The sequence below is a fragment of the Anas platyrhynchos genome, chromosome 2 (genome assembly GCF_047663525.1).
Source record: "Anas platyrhynchos isolate ZD024472 breed Pekin duck chromosome 2, IASCAAS_PekinDuck_T2T, whole genome shotgun sequence".
NCBI lineage: Eukaryota > Metazoa > Chordata > Aves > Anseriformes > Anatidae > Anas > Anas platyrhynchos.
In genome coordinates, this window is record NC_092588.1 from 89,254,843 (window position 1) to 89,274,581 (window position 19,739).

General features: G+C 38.3%; 1 protein-coding gene across 9 annotated transcripts in view; it reads left to right on the forward strand.

Annotated features, from left to right (window-relative positions):
• The window catches only part of FARS2 (phenylalanyl-tRNA synthetase 2, mitochondrial), a 244,062-nt gene that overhangs the window by 44,275 nt on the left and 180,048 nt on the right, over window positions 1–19,739 (forward strand). For all 9 annotated transcript variants that reach the window (XR_003495430.3, XM_027451612.3, XM_072035023.1 and 6 more), the window contains one exon: window positions 11,199–11,831. Coding sequence is in view for 8 of the 9 variants with exons in the window: in XM_027451612.3 (XP_027307413.2) it covers window positions 11,217–11,831 (615 nt within the window). In the remaining variant the exon portion in view is untranslated. The remainder of the gene's footprint in view (window positions 1–11,198; window positions 11,832–19,739) is intronic.

Below are 19,739 nucleotides of genomic sequence, written 5' to 3' on the forward strand. Positions count from 1 at the left end.
TGGTCTTCTCATATGCCGTGTAGTTGACTAACCTCAGCAAATCACCTTTTCCTACCTTCTTGCACATTCAGAGACCTGCATATTGAGCCTTCCCATTCAATTACGGGTTAGTTTTATAGCATCCCGTAGTACTTTTAAATCCTGGTGTGGATTTGCTTTTACTCTGCCCTTTGGTAATAGGAAAAATTATAATTTAGAATTTATTTAGAACTAATACGCGATATCTCTCACTGGTGATCTCACTTTTCTTTCCAATTGTCTGGGCTGGCTGCACCATGCACCGAAATTCTCCTTTCCAGATGCTGTAATCTTAACCTTTCTTACACACCCTTCCTGGCTTCAGGAGGTGCTACCACCTTTTGAGTCAGAGCAAATGCATTGCTCTTTGCTGTATCATGGCATTGGTTAGGTTTGCTTTGTGGACTTTGTGTGAGCTCTGCTGAACACTTGAGCCTCAGTTCTGAAAAATACTTCAGCAAATACAAACTGCTGTGCCAGGTCAGGACCTGAATTCCTTGGCCCCAGCAAAACCAAGTCCTAAGGCTGATGACCTGTTGCATTTAGTTAGGTTTTCACTGGTAAAGATGACTTAAAGTTTCTTAACTTAATTTCCTGCCTTGAATCTTGGCATGTGTGGTGCTCATTGGAATCTCAGGTGATTCTGTCAGTTCTCACAGTTGGAAAAGTAAAGCTGAGTTAAGCTATTTTTAAAAACTGTAGATTCATGTCATTAGCCGAGATTCAGTTGCTTTGAATATATCATACTGTCTTAGGAGGATGAAGGGAAGGGTGTGCACCCAAGGATCGGATATGGTAAGACTGCTGTGGTGAGCATGAAGAAGCATGGCTTGGGGGCTGGAGGAGAGGAAAACCTGCACATCATCAGCCCTTCAGTAGTTATAATTACATATATATACTATACATGTGTGTATATATATATAAATATATATATATATACACACAATACATATATATACAATTATATATTTATTATTACGGTAACATTAGGACCAATGAAGTTTTCAAGACAAAATACAGAACAGTGACTGAATTTCCTTCTCAAGGAATTTACGTTTGAGCCCCCAAAACTTGCATGTTTGGAGAGGGGGTAGTTTCAACAGTAATAGCCCAGTATTTCTGAACTGTTCAGCATGATTTCTTACAGGCAATTTTGGCAAACTGCTTTAAAATCATTTTGATTTTATTCACAGCAGCCACTGTACTTGTCAAATTGTTGATAGAATAATACTGCAAACAAAAAAATTCTGAACGTGGAGAAAAATAACAATATAATTAAAACCATTTGGAAAGGAAAAATAAGTGAAAAGCAACATGTTGAATTACAGTGCTTTTGAATTGAGAGCTGCAGCACTAATAGGCATAAATAATACAGTATTTTTCCCATGAGAATCTAGTAGGGCTTAATTGGCTAAAGGTTGAAAAGCATTTTGTGATCCTGTGTGGAGATACTCTGTGTAAGAGTAGAGTGCTTCGTAATGAAAGTCTAAATGCTGTTGAACAACACTGTTTCATATATGTGTAAGTACATCCAACTGGTGACAATGGTGATAAAACCTATGGGTAACATTACTGAACATGTTTAAAATCTAGTAAACTGATCAATGTAAGCTGAATATGGCTATTTTGGTCAATCAAACATACATGAATAATTTATTTGCCAATAGGACCACCTTCTTCTTTAATAAAAGTTTTATATTATTTTTTGATATGATGCCTCTTTGCTCTTCAAATTTGCTTACACTAAAAATTAACAAATACTCTTTGAAATTAAACCTTCATATTTATAATATAAAAAGAACTGTATAAAATTGATATATACCTGGCCCTAAACATACACATGTAAAATTATGTCAACATTTGTGAGTAAGTACACAATGTGGGAACAAATAGTAGGATCATTGAGTCTGACTGAGTCTTTTCTTTATTTTATTTTTTTTTGCAAGTTTCCCTCATGGAGAAATAGCATTTGGAAACTGCTGGAGACGATTTACTTCTTAGGTCTTTTCTGGGGGTATAGATTTTAACATCTGATTTGACATAGCGGGTACAATTTTTCTTCTGTATAATATATATATTTTTCTTCATTATAATTTGTAAGAAAACCTCAGTGGTTTATATTTTTATTTTTATTTTATTTTTATTTCTCTTCACTTGTGGAATTATATGTTTTGCACTTGTTCATGTGCATTTTCTATATTTGAGCAGCTTATGTCATGACAGCATCTTTTACCTCACATGCTACATGGTAAGTTACTTTATTTGCAGAAAACATCACTAGATTTTCTTGGGGAAATTGAGACTTGAAAACTTGGATTCTAGATCCTAGAGTGGGTCATGGTCCTTCTTAGAAATCAGTACTTGCTATTAATAGTTCTGAGCCTGATGAATTCTTATCTTTAAATTCTCACATTCATCCATTTACTGTTTTCTTCCAAAGCTTGTGAGTGAGGGTGAAAGTGGTTTTTTTTTAAAAAAAAAAAAAAATTCCTTTTGACCATTTAGATTTTACTGCCCTAGCTTGAAATCTGAATGCTTGTCTGTCTGTGTTGTTGCCAATCTTTCTTGCATAATTTTCCTGACAAATGGCTTACTTATTAATATTTCAGCACTGTTCCTACCAACCTCAGATAAGTGGTACGCCCCAGGCAGGGAAATGCAGTTCCTTCCTTAGGAGCCTTCTAATCTTCTTCTGAAATGCTTTGTCAGAAACCGTGACAGATAAATGAAGATGGTACAGTTGTAGAGTTCAAACTAGCGGTGACTTCTTTGTACACGTGTGATCATACATTTACTAACTGGGAGGTATTGCGCTGCTGTGGAATCTCTGCTGCAAACGTTTACATTTTCTCTTCTCTATCTATACTGAAATCTGTGAGACTTATTGATTCTGAAGTAAAATCCATTGAGAAATTTGTCTCTATCTTTCTCTTTTGATTGGCTGTTGAAATATACAGAGTTCTGGTAAATGCTTTGTCGGTTCACAGAGCTTCATTATTTCTTAAATAGACCAAGGAGCAATACTGCTGCTGAGTTGGAGTTTGAGCTGAGATCAAGTTCACATCATAGCTAGGGCTGAGATATGGATCTCTGGTGATACTTTGATATTTTTGCTCAGGATGACAGCAAATATGTGAAATTGATCTATTTAGAGCTTGGTAAGACAGAAAGCTGATATGTCAGAAAAGAACTCCCCCTCGCTCTCTCCCACCATTTAGGGATGAAACATGGTGCAGGAAAGGCTAGTTTGATTTAGAAGCTGATTACATGCATACTGAAACCCAGAAATAACTCCATTTTAAAATATTCATAATATTTATTATTTAATATTTTAATTATTCATTCTGTTAAACTATAGCATGGATGTCAAGGATAATTACTGTGCTGGACATCTGGAGATCTATGGCGAGTCACGGATTTTTCCAATTTTTCTCAAAAACAAAAGGAGAAGGAGGGAATCAGAGTAATACTGGGAGATAGCAGATAAAGCTAAAGATTTATTTTAGTTTGTGGAACAACTGAGTGTTTCATGCTCAGCCTGCTTCTCTGACACGACACTCTAAGTCATTTGGTTTCTTAGTATTGGATAGGTTGGGTTCATTTCTTATGTTTCCTTTTTTCACTGTGCCATATGAAGTGTCTGAAACATATTTATTTAGGCATGGTGCATTTTTGCAGGTGAACGTTAAAAGTAGCCCATTGGGTAGCCTGTGTGTTGAATCTGATACATAAGACATTCCCGTATTTCTTTCTGCCTTTTCCCTGAAGGAGGCTGGCATCCATTATTTGATCAGTGAACAATGCCTCTTGAGCTGAAGGATATCTACTTTGCCTACCACTGGTGTTTCTAGAGAGTTGAGCTTCTACTGCCAGGACAGTGCAGCACTTCTCTGGAACAGGGACTGCTGCTTTCCAGCTGGCCCATCAGGAGGATCCAGCAATTCTGGTTGCTGTGGTTGAATAATTTTACCTTAAATTGTAAAGATAAAGCATATATCTATAGCTTTATGCTTTTCTGCAGAATATGGCAATGTGAGTCTTCATCCCATAGATATTAGTGATGTACGGCAATGCTCATATAGGTGACTTACTGTAAGTGCAAAACAGCGCAGAAGTTTAGGAGGTTCTGCTGCTTTAGGAGTGGCGTGTGCGTTACTTTTATCACCTCCCATGCTGTGGAGTTGCTGTTTTCTAGTCCGATGCTTTGCATTGCTGTGATGGAATCGTTAATGCTTAAAATGAATTACTTATTCCTCCTCTGCTGTCCTTTGTGCTGTTACCAAGCTGTGCATGTCCCATTCTTGGTATTTAATAACTGACTTAAAATATATATATATTATTCCCTCTTCCTGTTTTCCTGCTGAGGCAGGATGAGGTCTTTATGATCCTGAATGTCCAAATGGTGTAGATAATCAGTGAGAACCAAGAAAATGAACCATTGTATAGAAGTAATGCTAATATCTCATTTCTAACTAAATTACTTTTTACTCATATAATACTCTACAGGAGTAAAATTCTTCAGAACATATACATGTATAGAAAAATAAAGATAGTCAAGTCGCACTTGTTGAAGGAAAAAAAAAGGCAGAAGAGATAGAGGTAATCTTGACTGCAGTGAGGATCTTATGGGTACTTAACTGTCTGACAGTTATATAAAATATGTTGTCTAATGAAGAGAGCTAGCTGGCAACATTTTCAGGGTGCTGGAAAGAAAATATTCCCAGACAAAGGTAGTGTTTTTTCAGATTGCTTCCTTCAGTGTGTGTATTTAAAAGCAGACTAATTTGAAAATAGTTAAGAATGATTGCTGTATCGCTTTTTGGCAATCTAACTTGTAATGCATTGAAAATACACATATCCTTTGTACATCCTTAATAATTATAGTGTAATGTAATTAATATATAGTGTAATTACAGTGTAATGTAATACTTATTATTGCATCCTTCTTACATAAGGACTTTCCCTTAAAGTATCAAATTGACTATTAACCTTTTTGCCTAACTGTGTAGGAAAGGAAGAGCACAAGTATAGGAGGTCAGATCAAGGCTGTTTAATTTTCAGTAGGTTTTTGTGCACCTTAGTCCTAGCACCTGACAGAAATTTTATACCAAAGGGCTTAACTGGCATTTCTTCAGTAATGAACAAACACTGTTTTAGTCTGTGAAAAACAATCAAAAAATAGTGAAGGTATAAATAAAAGAAGATTATATACTGTTTCTGAGGAGGGAGGACTGACTTTCCTTATTTTAATCTGCTTTCACATATATATATATATATGTATCAAACCATTATTTTGTGTCAATAGTTATTTTTTCTTCTGGGCTATCATAACAAAAATAACGTGGTTGGACTGTTCACTTTAAAGTTCTAAATTTCACATTTTAGAATTTGGTGTCTTTCCATCTATTAGAACCAGAAGTCACAATTTATTTGCCTTGGATCTTTCAATGCTAATTGTGCTGAGTACTTTTCTCTTTTAAAAAAAATTATATGCTCTCTGAATAATTCAGCAATTCGATGTGACTGATTAGCTTGCTGATCACTAATTCCAGTGTATGGGTATTCCACTTCTGCCTGCTTAAATTTAATTCACTACAGGATGTCTGGAAACCTTGTATGTCAGTCCTTGAAAGTTTTGTTCCAGCTAGGCAGCACAGCTAGAGTTCACAAATGTTTTGAAACACGTGCTACCTGTTTAGAATAATCTCTCTGGAAGTATTATTCTTCTTATAGGTGGGAAGCTTATGGATAAGCCTGGCCAGTCAGGTTCAGCTGGGTGATACCATATGTTGGGGAAGCTGTAGGGTTTGCAGCAACCTTTGGTGGGCAGAAGAGGAAACTGAAATTTGTTGCAGTGTCATGTGTACTCAAGATGATGAAGAAACACTTCAAAACTGGTGCTTTCCTAGTGGTCCTTGCAGAAGTGTGTTTCCTTCTCCAAAGATATGCTACCTAAAGATATGCTACCTAACTGTGCCTATTTTAGACTGTCCTTCAGTCTTAAGGAATGGTGAAGGTGGTTGAAGGTATGCCTCAGGCCTTCTGTGCTTGTCTTCAGGTGCTCACGCATGTAAGACAGGCCACAAAATAGTGGCATTTGTTGAGAAAATAGGCATCTTCTGGATCAGCAAAAAAGGTAGGTGGTTGTTAATACCTTTTATTTCATATTTAAGAAGGTGTTACATGTAACATTGAGAGGAAAACATGGTCATGTCTTATCTCAGATTTTTTTTTTTTTTAACTTTCTCCCAATATTGCAAATGTCATAATGTTGCTGAAGGCGTCATCATGATTAAGGCATAACTGTTAGCGAGCAGGCAGCAAGCCAACCTATAACATGTTTTTGTTTTGGTTAAGAAAAATAACAAAAAATTAGATATTCTGTATCTTCCTTGGAACTTGTGAATGGATTATTAGCTATATGAACTCTAAATAAGTGAAAAAATTGAGAGCCAAATATCGTAAGGTTATGTTAGCTTGCCTCTTGCCTGGTACTTTGTAGTGTACGCAATATTTTGTTTCATTGTATGTTTAGTTATCATCAGTGACATCTGAAAATATTCTGCACTTGGAAGATTAGGTTCTAAATGGATTCATTCAGAATTGTCTTCAAGGCTATTTCAGAGGTTTTTGTATATAATATATAAATTCAGCATACTTGATATGAGGGAAAGTTTGTTCTGGTGTGCAACAACGTATCTGTGTTTTTAAAAATGTGTTTGAAAAAAAATCCAAGCTTATTACTGGTATTGCATAGGAAATAATTTCTGTTATATCCCATGCAATGTAGATATGGCCATGGCAATACAATTATATTTGCTGCTGTATGCCTACATAGTTTTCAAAACTAAAATTCAATGCTTAGCTAAATTGCTAAGCAGACTGGTAAATGTCCAATTTTAGCAGCCTAGCATATGTTTATAATTTTTGTCTTAACATATGCTATGTTGGTTGAACTCCCCTCCCCACACATACGGTAGATAAAAGCTGTCACATCACAAAATGGTGGCAGCCCAACTTTTCTAACATTTTCCATGGCACTTCAGACTCTTGCATTAATTAGCTATTCCTGGATAGGAGACAGACTCTCATCTTTGTAGAATTTTGGTTTCAAACCCATCATGTGCTTCAGTTTATGTATGCAGTAGCCCATCTGTAATTTTGCAGCCAAAAACAGTAAAAAAATAAAAATGCTCACACACACACACAAAAAAACAACAAACAAACAAAAAAACACAACAGGGCATACCACAAAGTGGTCAATGAGCGTGAGGATGCTCTGTGTTCACAGATATAAATACCTAGCAAGTGGCACTGAAACCAGGCTGTTTGGTTTGTTGGGCTATGCTTTCCTCAAGCAAGAGCGTTCTCTGTCTTCCACTTTTCTTGGAGAAGAGATGATGGAATAAAACAATTCTGGTGCACAGGCCTTTTTCTTTTCCCTGTGAGCTGCTAGTCTACCCCTCTTTTTTCCTCCTTACAGAGGCAGGCGTAAGGGGTATTTTGCTGAGTGTATGATTGTTTCCTAAAACTCAGTGGAGTGGAGGGGGCTTGTGACAAATACCAGAGCATCAGTGACAATGCTGTCCTAATCCTTGCTGCATGTGACAAGGAAGCCTGGATTTAGATACGAAGACATTCCTAACATTTCAGCAGTATGATCCCTTACCTCATCCAACTGCCTTTTGAACATGCTCCAAAATCATGATGTTTTCTGGTACTTTGTTCAGCCGTTGCCCTACCGCTAAGCTTGGAGCACAACATAGCAGTGTAGGCCTCAGCAAAGATCCTAGCTGCAGCCGCTGTTTGAGACATCTCGGCATGGAGGTAGAGGGGCAGGGCCATGGCCTTCACCACACGGTCATGTCTGGGTGCTGCAATGGTTGGGCACTCAGGACTGTGGCAGTGGCAGAGGCAAGGTAAGGAGCTGTGTGGCAGGAGATGGTGGGCCTGGCAGTTGCATGTCTGTCTGCCGCGCTTTGAGATGCCCCTCCAGGGGCTGCCTTCCAAAAACCCACCTCAACTCCCGGCCCTGAGTCAGAGCCACCGCTGGCCCAGAGCACACAACCCACTGGGTTGCTGGTGGTACCTTGCTGTCTGTGGATTGCAGATGCCAGTGGTGCTTGTTTAATGTTTATTTCCTCTTTCTGTATTTGTTTTTGTCTACAGGACTGCTGTCGTTTAGCAGGGTATGGTGATGAGCTGGCTAGCAGTTTTCACTGTGGAATTCAGGTTTTGTCAACCTGCACAGAAATTAGTTCTGTCTTACTGCCAAATAATAAGCACAGTGGAAACAAAGAAAGAAAAGGATAAACTTAAATTGTGCTTTTTTCACGCCTTTAGCTAGCAGTCTATAAAATATAGTTGTCTATTTATTTTAATAAGCATAAGTAATTAACATATTTAATATCGATTATTTATTGTTAGCAGAAAGGTAAAGAGACCATTTATTTTCCAATGTGGATCTCCATCCTAGTAATTTTTTTATTGTTATCTGAATTTTTCTTCTATAATGTAATGGGTGCAAGCACGCTCTTTTTCCTGCCTTCTCAGACATTGGCTAACTCAGTAACTCATTAACTACATTAACTAACGTTGGGTTAGCCTTTTTTTTTTTTTTTTTACTGCTCAGAGTATATTTTCTTTAGATTAGAATAGTAATGCAGGTAGTAAGGCAATTAAACTATTTCAAGCACAAGTATAATGTTAGGATAAATAGTCTGACATCATTTCATCTGTTCTTGCCCCTGCCCCCATACAAGTTTATGAAGACTATATATATCACATGGTCTGAAAAATCAGCATTTCTAAAGTATCAGAGACTGAATAGCAGATATCTATCTTAAAAATCATGAGTCTTAAAATGAAAAATAAACAATTGTCCCTTTTATTTTTTTCCAGAACTTTTTTTTTTTTTCCCAATAAAGCTATAATCATCATCAGAACTGTTTATGTGAAAGTTAAATTTCTCATATGGTTGTCTGATTCTCAAAGGAATGGCATTTAGGAAAGCAGCAAACATCACGAGATTCACGATAAAATCACGAGAGTTTTTCATATATTACAGTTATGTATAAGTTTTGAATTGAATTTTTTAGAAAAATAAATGTATGGGCAGATGGTGATATTTACTTAGGGAAGCTGAATTCATTATCTGACTAGAACTGGATATTTCAAGCAGCTGTTTGAAAATGAGAACTCGGTTTCCATGAAGAAGAACGTATGTTTGGGGAAAATGGAGCATCTTTCTTCAAAATTTAATGCTGTCCCTCACTTAATCTATGTCAGAGGGCTTTGTGTTATGTGTGTGTGTGTGTGAATTCATCTATGGAAGAATCTTAACAAAATTGGCCAAGATCTAATTTGATGAAATAGTTCTTCAAGCTATAAAAAAAACAAACCAACAACTGAGCAGTCCTTCTTGAAAGTTCCAAAAATAGTTGAGTGTTTTAGCTGTTCTTTTATCTTAGACCCTCTTTCTCTCCTTTTTCTATAAATCTTTTTTTCCTTTAGACAACATAGTCAGTAACCTTACTATGCCCTGCCAAATTTAATTTCTGACTAACCAACTTGTCTTTATTTTTATTTAGTGAGATACAATTGTTTGTATCTCACTAAAAAAATAAATCTATAGTGAACATTCAAACATAAGCCAGAGGAAAAGAGACCAGGTATGCACAGATCCATTATCTTTTAAAGATCTGATTTTTGGTGTCCATGTATTCTAAAATCTGTCTATTCTATTCTCCTGTGTGTATATATATATTTTTTTTTTATTATTTTTATTTTTATTTTTTTTGCACATTTCTGTTATGTTGTTATGTTTCTTTGGAAGGTTAGCCAGATACTGTAGTGCTGTTGTAAAGATGGAAACCTATCCCTTGAAGATGGTGATTTATTCATTACTTATGTCCTTTATTCTGACATTTTTTTTAAGAACACTTTCACAGGAAATTCTTTCACCCAAGAACCTGTGGCACTGAATATCTTGACTGGTAGAGAAACATAGACCAATTCCTTGTTTGGAGCACATTCCTTTCCCCAGTCACTCAACTTCTGATGCCCGTTTTCCCATTCTGTAATAAGCAATTTGTAATGCTTAAGTATTTTACTGGAATCTATGCCAGTATTTACAAAGCCAAACTCTTGATTTTTCAAGTGCTTTTACATTCTCAGAATGGGCTTATGTGTTTAGAGTGCCTGAAGGTGTTGTGATCCTCAAAACTCCTTGTTTATGGAATTATCTTCAAGAACTACAAAGTAGTCCATGTGCATGCATGAAGCACAGAGTTTGTTTCTAAACAGGGTGGATGTGTAAAGAGGGCCCTTTGACAGACAAGTCCTGCAGAAACTTATAACTTCATTCACCTTCCTGATAATTGTCAAGCCTTCCTCTGGTGCAGTGGTATAAGCAGAAAAACTAAGTATTCTGGAAGCATTTGGAAAAGGGGTTTTCTGATCACCCTAAAACATTATTTCTGTCAACATGGAGTCTTTCTTGTGAGCCTTGTGCAGTGCTTGTCTGTGAACTTATTATGCTGTTTCCGTGTAAATATACGCCTTGGCCATGTAAATATACAATTTGGCCATCGTTTTTCTCAGTGTGGCTCAGTGGTTTGAATGGTTAGACTGTTTTTGTTTGACATTAAGTAGAAAATAGTGGTGGTATAGTGCGCGCCACATGCATTTGGTTTGTGTGGAATTCCTTCCACAGGGTCTGCTAATGCTGGAAGACAATACAACAATATGTTAATGCCTGGATTTTATTGTAAACATGTCCCTGACTGACAAAGGGCATTGCTAAATTTATGAGCTTCTCATATGTCGTGTTCTGTTACTGCCTCATATTTTAACTGGATGAAAAAATGTTTTAAATATAATGCTTCCTCAGCTGCAAAGAGTTGCAATATTTGTAATGGGCCTGAGACCAGGTCTAGTGATGTTAATACTGATACAGTTACGCAGAAGACTGTTAAGTGAACAATCAAGCTGAAATTTGATCACAAGGGTATTCCCCCTCCAACATCAAAACAGCGATCTGTGACAGGAACTTTGTCATGTTAATTAAACAGACATTTGGATTTCACTTATCTGTGGGATGCTAGCAATTTCTGCAGTGAGATTGCAGATGCAAACTTCCAATTTTTTTTCTTTTTTCTTTTTTCTTTTTTTTCCTCCAGGTTATAAGGGAGTTTGCAATGGCAATGCTCTGGAAATTCATGAGAGTAGCTAGGTATTCTAAAACAGCTTTACCATCGAAAGTGAGAGGAATTCCGGTCCATTCGAGACATTTTTCTTCTTCCAAGTCTGTACCTTCAGATTTTGCTGCCAGCACAACCTGCTTAAATACTGTGGAACTGCTTGGTAAATCTTATCCCCAGGATGACTACAGCAATGTCACAGAGAAGATTCTTTCTAAAGTGGGGAAGAACTTGCATAACAAAAAGCATCACCCTTTGTGGCTAATCAAGGAGCAGGTGAAGGACCACTTTTACAAGCAATATACAGGACGCCGTGGGACTCCACTCTTTTCTGTCTATGATGGTCTTTCTCCAGTGGTTACAGTACAGCAGAATTTTGATAGTTTACTTATACCACAAAACCATGCCAGCAGAAAGAAAGAGGATAACTATTACTTGAATCGTGATCACATGCTAAGAGCACACACATCAGCTCACCAGTGGGACCTGATACACTCCGGCCTAGATGCCTTTCTGGCTGTGGGAGATGTCTACCGCCGTGATACAATTGATAACACCCACTATCCGGTCTTTCATCAGATGGAAGGAGTTCGGCTTTTCACCTGTCATGAGGTAGGAATTCCTTAGTTGAGGTGAAAGAGGTTTGGGGTAAGTTGATCTTATTTGCTATTAGCAAGTGCATGCACGTAAATGAGTTACCACACAGGTGTTATGCAGTACATTGATAAAGATCAAGTAATTGGTTATGGACAAATACAGGTGAAAAATGTGGAATTTGAAAACACCTGTAAAATTCCCTAGAAAAGTCTGGAAAAAATGAATGATGAATACCTTGAAAGCTAGCAAAATAAAGCGGTATCTGAAAGGAAATGGTTAGCTCATCTATAGAGATCAATTCTCATCGTATCACAAGTCCCTTCTAGTGAAGTCATTTTACCACAAACTTTGTCATATTAGTACTTGAAAGACTCATGGGTATGAACTGTTTCAGAATCCAGAGTGCAGTTTTTACTTTGTCATCTTTTTCCTTTAATAGCTCTAAGCTTCTGTAAATGAGTATCTCTTAATGAATTGTTCTATCCTTTACTTCATCCTAAAAACCATATTGAAGGATTGATCTGTTGCAGCTGTCAGTTATGGCTGTGCGATACATACAGTGTAAACTCATGAGTCCAGAAGACATCAGGTAAACAGCGCTAGGTAGATGTCCAAGACTTCTGAGTGCATATATTTTGTTGGTACAACTTGCATGTTCTGCAAATGCTTGGGTGCCATTAAGTATTCTTGCTGTATCATGGATTAGTGTTATGTATAAGCCAGTTTGTTTTCCAAACAGTAATTGATTTGTATAATTTGTGTATGCTTGTAGCAATACTGCCAAATTCACATTTATATAACTAAAACTAGCTTATTCTAATAATACTGGGATGTAGACTGTTCTTAATGTAGTTGCCAATGGGTGACAGGAGCTTGGCAGGGAAGCCTGCTGGCTTTGGATGCCTGAGGGAAAACTATGGAAATTGCACTGCACTGCTTTTCTTACTGGTGGGAAAGGTTCATGCTGTCTGCACTGGTGCTTCCCACCCCACACTGCCGCTTCATTTTCCACTTTGAAAACATAATACCTGCTTCTGAAGATGTTCTGTGAGTGATATGGTATCAAATACAGCTTGTAACCACCTTTTTGGTAACCTGGAAAGGGAAGTTTGCAGATTTATCCAAAATTGATTTGTTTGCCCGTCTTTCACACGGGCTTGTTTATGTGCATACAGAAGGGTATATGCAAGAGAAAAATGGATAACATTATAAAAATGCCATATTTAATACTTTAAGTGCATCCACATTTTTTGCTTGAGCACAAGTTCAGACATCCATGCATAAAGGCTTATCTGCCATAAAATAGTCACATCTACACTCTTACAGGATGGACTTTTGAATTTAGGTGGGACTGAAATTATTGTTAAAGAATATGTTTCTCAAGAAATTTTGGCCTTCATGACAGAATATTTCTTTCTTCTGTGCAAATTTAATAACAAGAATAATAGGATTTAGTAAGTGGGAAGAAATTTACAGAAATGTTTACTGACATCATCTGTCAAGAAATACAGGATGTATAACAATCTGATTCATTTCATTATAGGTTGTTTCTTTATCTCTTCCCCCTCTCCTCACCCCCTACAAGAATGATTGAGTTGTTATTGGATAATGTTAATAGCTGATGAATTTAAAGTTAGCTATGTGCTAACTAAAACTGGAAAACGTGTCTGTCTCTCTCGAGAGTGAAAGTCCTGTCAACTTTCTAAGCTGATGAACACAGAATAGTGGTATGGTGCACAGCATGTAAATTTTTGTTTGTTGGGCAACATGCACAAATTCTAAACCTGTGGATGATCTAAAACATCCCTTTCAGCTTCAGTTGCAGATGGAATACTGATAGACTTGCAATATGTAAAACTTCTTGCAGACATCATCACAAGAGCCTTGTAGAAAAAATTGAATGTAATTGTGAAATTTCACTGAAGATTTTGTGTTTTATATTCTAGTTGCCTGCTCAAAATAACTGACAAGTTTAAATAATTCTAGGAGTAACTGAGCAGAAAAATGATTAAATGAAGATAATACTACATGAAAGAAATATTTTTATATTCATTTATTTAAACCCATGTTTAAGTTATGACCCACTGAACAGAAGTGTGTGAACGTCAGGGCCTGTTACATTCATCTCAGACTTTTCTTTCATAACCACACCATGGTCTCTGGCGAGGAAATTTTCCTAGTACAATGGATAAGAAGGTATACAGCAAAAGGGAAAAAAAAAAAAACAAAACTGCTAGCCCTTGGCTACAAGCCATAGATTACTTGTCTCTTTCTCAATGAAAGTGATCGCAGATTTGGAGTTGGGGTGTGGTGGTCAACAAACCTCAAACCCCAGAATGAATTTCTAGGAACTTGAATTTTGAGCTATGTTTTGTGGTTTATAGCAATTAGGTTTTATTAAATACATTCCTTTGGAGATGGCAGACTTGCCTGGAACTACCCCTAGGCATGCATTTACTGTTGAACACAGTAGTGTTGGTATGTTTTTGTTTCTTGTTTGTTTGCTTGAGCACACATAGGCTATTTTATCAACTTCAGGAGGTTTGGAGAAGTTTCCTTGTGTTCAGCTGTTTCAATACTTCACACTAATCTTATACAGGCCCTCACTAGAGAAAGCAATTTGTACCAAATATTTAGCATGTAAAAATAGTTGCAAAAAAAAACCACCAATGGAACAAAAAAGCAAATGCTGTTCTTTTTTATATATTCCTGTACTATTTTCTAATTGTATAAAGATGGGGATCAGTATTTCCTATTGATAATGGCAATTGGGTTAAAGCTTTCTGTGTCTGGATAAGTAATGGCAGGCTTTATTTGGAAACAGTCAAGCTAAAGCAGGCCTCTGCAAACAGTTTAAAAGTTCAGACTGGTATATCCCACATAGCTCAGACTGTATGTCATGTGGAACATGTGGAACAGGGTAGATAAAGCTGCAATTTGCTAGGTCCTGCATTTTGGCCACCTAACCTTACCCATAAAAGTGATCTAGAAGAAAGCTGGAGAGGGACTCTATCAGGGAGTGTAACCAGGGAACAAGGAATAATGGCTTTGAACAAATGTAGGGGAGATTTAGATTAGATGTGACGTAAGGGAAAAATTCTTCACTCAGAGCACAAAGCGCACATGGGAATTAGGGCTGAAGATGCACCTTGCTTGTGTTCGTTTCCATAAAGAATAGAATGAAATTACCTAAAAACAAGTGTTAAAAATAAACTCAGGGCACAGGATGGGAGGTGCAGGACAGTCCCTGTGGCCGAGGGGCAGTCTTTCTCTCTGGCAAGCCAAATGACCCAGGGGAGCCAGCCCCAGAAAAGGGGCCCTCAGCCCCCCCAGCCCTCCTCCTTGTCCACATGAGGGCATCTTCCAGGCTGCTCCCAGCACAGCCACCTTTGGCCACGCATGGGCCACTCCATCAGAGGCTTGCTGAGGTCACCACAGTGGCCACTACTGCTCGTGGGTCCCATAAAACAGGCCCCCTGCAGCTGGCCCCACCACTCGCTGAGCATCTCAGCCCTCTGACTGCCAGCTTGTGTGGCAGGAAGGAGAGCAGGAGAGCGAGGCAAGTGGCAGGCCTCTTGGTGTGTGAGGACGGCGATGCCATCTGGTGAAGCACCAGGAGGGAACGCTCCTGACTGGAAGGAAGGGTGTCGTGGGCGGACGGATAGCGCCAGTGGCACAAGAGACACCAGTGCCCAAGGGACCTCTGGCGCCCAGCCCACAGACACATACAGGCAGTATCATTGGCACCGCAGTGATGCAGGGAACAGGCTGGCCCCTCAAACACCCAGCAACAGGGGGGCCTGGGCCTTGCCATAGGAGCAACAGTGATGTGGAGTGAGGGCAGAAGCATCAGACAGAGAGCCGCAGGGAGCAGAGGTGTGCCCATAGTCCAGGACACAGTGCGGGACCCAGTAATGACCATAAACCAGACAGCACCGTCAGACCCATGCATGAAAATCAAGCCAACAGTGGCATGGGACTGAGGCATGGGACTGGATGGTCCCCTGGTTCAGCACCCTGGCCTGAGAACATTCTGGATGGAAGGCATCCCGTGTGGGCAGTCCCAGGCACGGACTGGCTTGTCCTTCTGCCAAACACCGTGGAGCCCATGGAGCTGGGTCCACAAGAAGAGGTGGAGGAACCAATGGAAGTGGATCCACCTCGGCCAGAACAGAGCTGGGACTACCAAGCATGTCTTTGTGCTCTGCCATCCGAGAGCACCAGCAGCATGGCAGGAGTGCCCAGCAAGCCCCCTACTCGTTGCTCAGGCTCCATTGCAAGCATTAACCTGGAGCCAACAAACACCATGGACATCCTGCAGGCTTACCTGCAAGATGTCCTGGCAATAAACAATTCTTGCCAATTCTTAGTGGTTGTGTGGGTGCGCCAGGGGAGGTTTAGGTTGGATATCAAGAAGAACTTCTTTACCAAAAGAGTTGTTAGGCATTGGAATGGGATGCCCAGGGAAGTGGTTGAGTCACCATCCCTGGAGGTCTTTAAAAGATGTTTAGATGGAGAGCTTAGTGATGTGGTTTAGTGGAGGACTTGTTAGTGGTAGGTCAGAAGTTGGGCTAGTCTTGAGGTCTCTTCCAACCGAGGTGATTCTGTGAATTTGCCATTTTACCTCAGTTTGGGAGTGGAAAAAAAAAATGAGTCCTCTGCTGAAATTTTAGGTAGGATAAGGAAGATGTAGAAGTGTCTCTCCTTTACAAATACAAATTCTGTAGTCAAGGCTGGGTGAAAACTTTTGTCCTTTGAAACCTTTGCTATAATTTTTCATACTGTCAAAGTTAAAATTCCAGAAGTAAGAGCTGGAAAAACAAATCATGGGTAGAAGTTTTGGAATTTTAGTGTTCTCCTCTGTGATCTCCTTATCTAATTGCTTCTTTGGCTGTACAGTTTTCATGATGGTTGTTTGGCTGTTTTTTTAAGACAGAAGTAATGTGTAATTGGAAGATGGGCAGGTAGCTGATGCTTTTTGCAGCTTTGCATGATTTCAAGTATTAGAGAAATTCCTATTTTCCAAGCAAAATCATTGTTAAAAATAGAAATTATTAAGGCTGATTTTTTCCATAAACTTTTTAAAAATGTCCTCTGGCTATTATTAAAGAACCTCTCAAAATTTATTCGGACTTTTTTTTCCGTATATTTAAAAATATTTTCCATAATTATTACATGAATGTTAGTATATAGGATCTAATATAAACAGTTAAAACTAGTGCAAAATTTAGCTTCCCAAATAAGCTTCAAAATTCTGGATATAAAATAAACTGTTCTTTTTAAACATTACATCCAAATGGTATTTCTTTTGTATTCTCTTCCTGCAGCATGCTGACATGCCTTTTATCCTTCTGAAGGACACACATATTTTCCTCCTTCTATGGTATATGGCTTTTTTCTTTTTTCCTCCTTTTTTTTTAAAAAAAAATATATATATTTTTTAAAATAAATAAATAAACAGTTTGGATTTGCAATATCAATACTGTTGTAGTCAGATTTGAACTCTAGCAAACTTTCTTGGACAGGCTAGAAATGAAATTACTTCTGTGCTATGCAGTAGTCTTTGGTGCAGTCCTTTACTTTATCAGTTTGTAGAAAGAAAAAAAAATCTCAAAATACACTCTCAAAGACACTTCATGCCTGTTGGCCACCAGAGGGAGCCAATATAAACCCAATGGCAATCGCAAAACATTTTTCAATTGTGAACAAATATTGTTTACACATTGGAAGGAGACTTCATAAAGTATTTTATAGTCTGTATTGAATTATACATAAATTTTAAGGGGAACAGATGTGAAAACATAGGAATTTCTCCTCTAATTTAGTAACCTCATTCCAATGGAGCCCAATATCTGATTGTTCAGATAGGGAAATGGTTCTCTCATCAGGCTTGTTTGTGCTAACATCTGAAAACTATAAATAGACTGGGAAGAAGAAGTAGAGCTACATATTTATTTTTCATTGAAATGTTTTTGGATGAAATGCCAACTTTTTTGCTGCAATGGAAAAAAATGTAAATCTTCTGCTAAGAAGCAAGGGCAGCCGTGCATTACTTCTGATTTTTGCCATTCTTTATCATTGCAAAAAAAATCCAAATGTTCCTGTATTGTGAGTTTTATCATGTATATCCTGAAGTGTTAAGACTCTTGTCCTAGGAGGTATAAATTTAGATGTTTCTCTGTTTCATATAATTTTTTTCTTCTTTACCAGTCTTTTTGTACTTGTGTACCTCAGCCATGTTCTTCATGTCCTAAAATGTTCCTTTTTTTTTTTTTTTTTTTTTTTTTTTTTTGCTTTGGGGTAGGTGTGAACACCTGAGTGACCGACTTCTTTATTTCCTCTATTATTTATTTACTTTAATCAGTGCATACCATGCTAGGTTTTCATTGTCACGACTGACATGACAGTGCCATTGAATTTGACTTCTCCAGAGTCCTGTATGTTACTGCACCTTTGGACGCTGTGCTTCTGTTCTGATGTTGTATCAAATGAAAGCTCCTTTTCTTCTGTCATTCTTTTCTCCTGATGTGCAAGGAAATTCGAATAAATATATTGTGTTCCAGGGATCAGCCCATTATACGAAGTGATTTGGAGCATTTACAGTCCATGCAAGAATGTTTGTGTGGAAACTATTTTATTCCTCCATGTATATGAGAGTCATAGCAACAGTGCTTAGCATGGCACCGAGGAACGAGTAATTTAAAAAGACTTTAACTGGCCCGGGAAAGACATGGATCCTACCCCTCTGCACCCTGTGGCAGGGAGAGGCTTTTCCAAGGGGTGATACAAGACCCAGCTGAAGTTGGTTGTGGACATCCTCCTTTCTGTGTATTTCTTCTGATTTGGGTGATGCTCCTCAGTGTGTGAGGAGTCGGTGACTGTCACCAGATGGCATGGAGGCGGGTTGGTGTATCAGTCACTTTGATGGAGGGCATTTGCCTCCTGTCGCATGAATCAGAGGGAATTTGGCATTTGTGGCTGCTTCAGGATAATAGTATTAAAGTGGAGATCCATTCACCTCTTTTCTGTAGGTGGTAATCGTAGAAACAGATTTTACTTTAGGATGGGCGTCTCCCAGCTGTCACCCTACAGGGTTCTGTGCTTGTGCCATCTCTAGCACTGTGTGCCAGTAGTTGCTGGGCATACGTCCTAAACACATCCAGACATGGGCAGTTGTGCAAGCTGCATGCATTGGGTTACGGAGCTGGGGTTCTCACCAACGTGTGTCACATCAAGCTTCAGGTGCTGCCGCTGCCTCCAGGATGGTGTTTGAGATTGATGGTGAGCCCTGCATCACTCCCAAGGAGCCTGAGAGGTGATCCTCCTCCTCAGGACATAGAGGGATAGGGGCATCTGTTCTATATCTTCCATGTTACTTAAAAATAGAGCAGCGTTACTTTGCTGGAGTACTGTGATGTGAATTTATTCCTGAAGCTGAAATCTGGCCGAGTAGCATGGATAAAGGGCCTGGCTGGAACTGGCTTTACTCTTGCAGATGTCTTTACAAGTTGTGAACAGTATTTTCCATGTATCATACGGTATTTTCCATTTTGTAGTCTGTAAATTGTTCCATAATAAGTAGAGTTTCAGATTACAAAGATACAGATAATATTCTTTGTTATTTTACTTGAAAATTTTATGGCAAATGGCATCAGAACTTCTGTGAGATGTTCACAGTGGTCGATGGCCTAGGAAGTTTGGAAGCCACCACTATATCTTTTATTATAAAAAAAATAAAAAATTATATAAAGTATTTCTTACTCGGACTTTGTTTCTCATGCAGCTAAAAAATATTGCAGTGTGCTTCAGAATAAATAATTCAATGCAATTCTAAAATTCTGCAGGAATGGCTACAAGTGTGTTTAGGAAACCTAGTGTACTTAAAAATAGAGGAATTCTGATTCCCACAGGAACAGAAATACA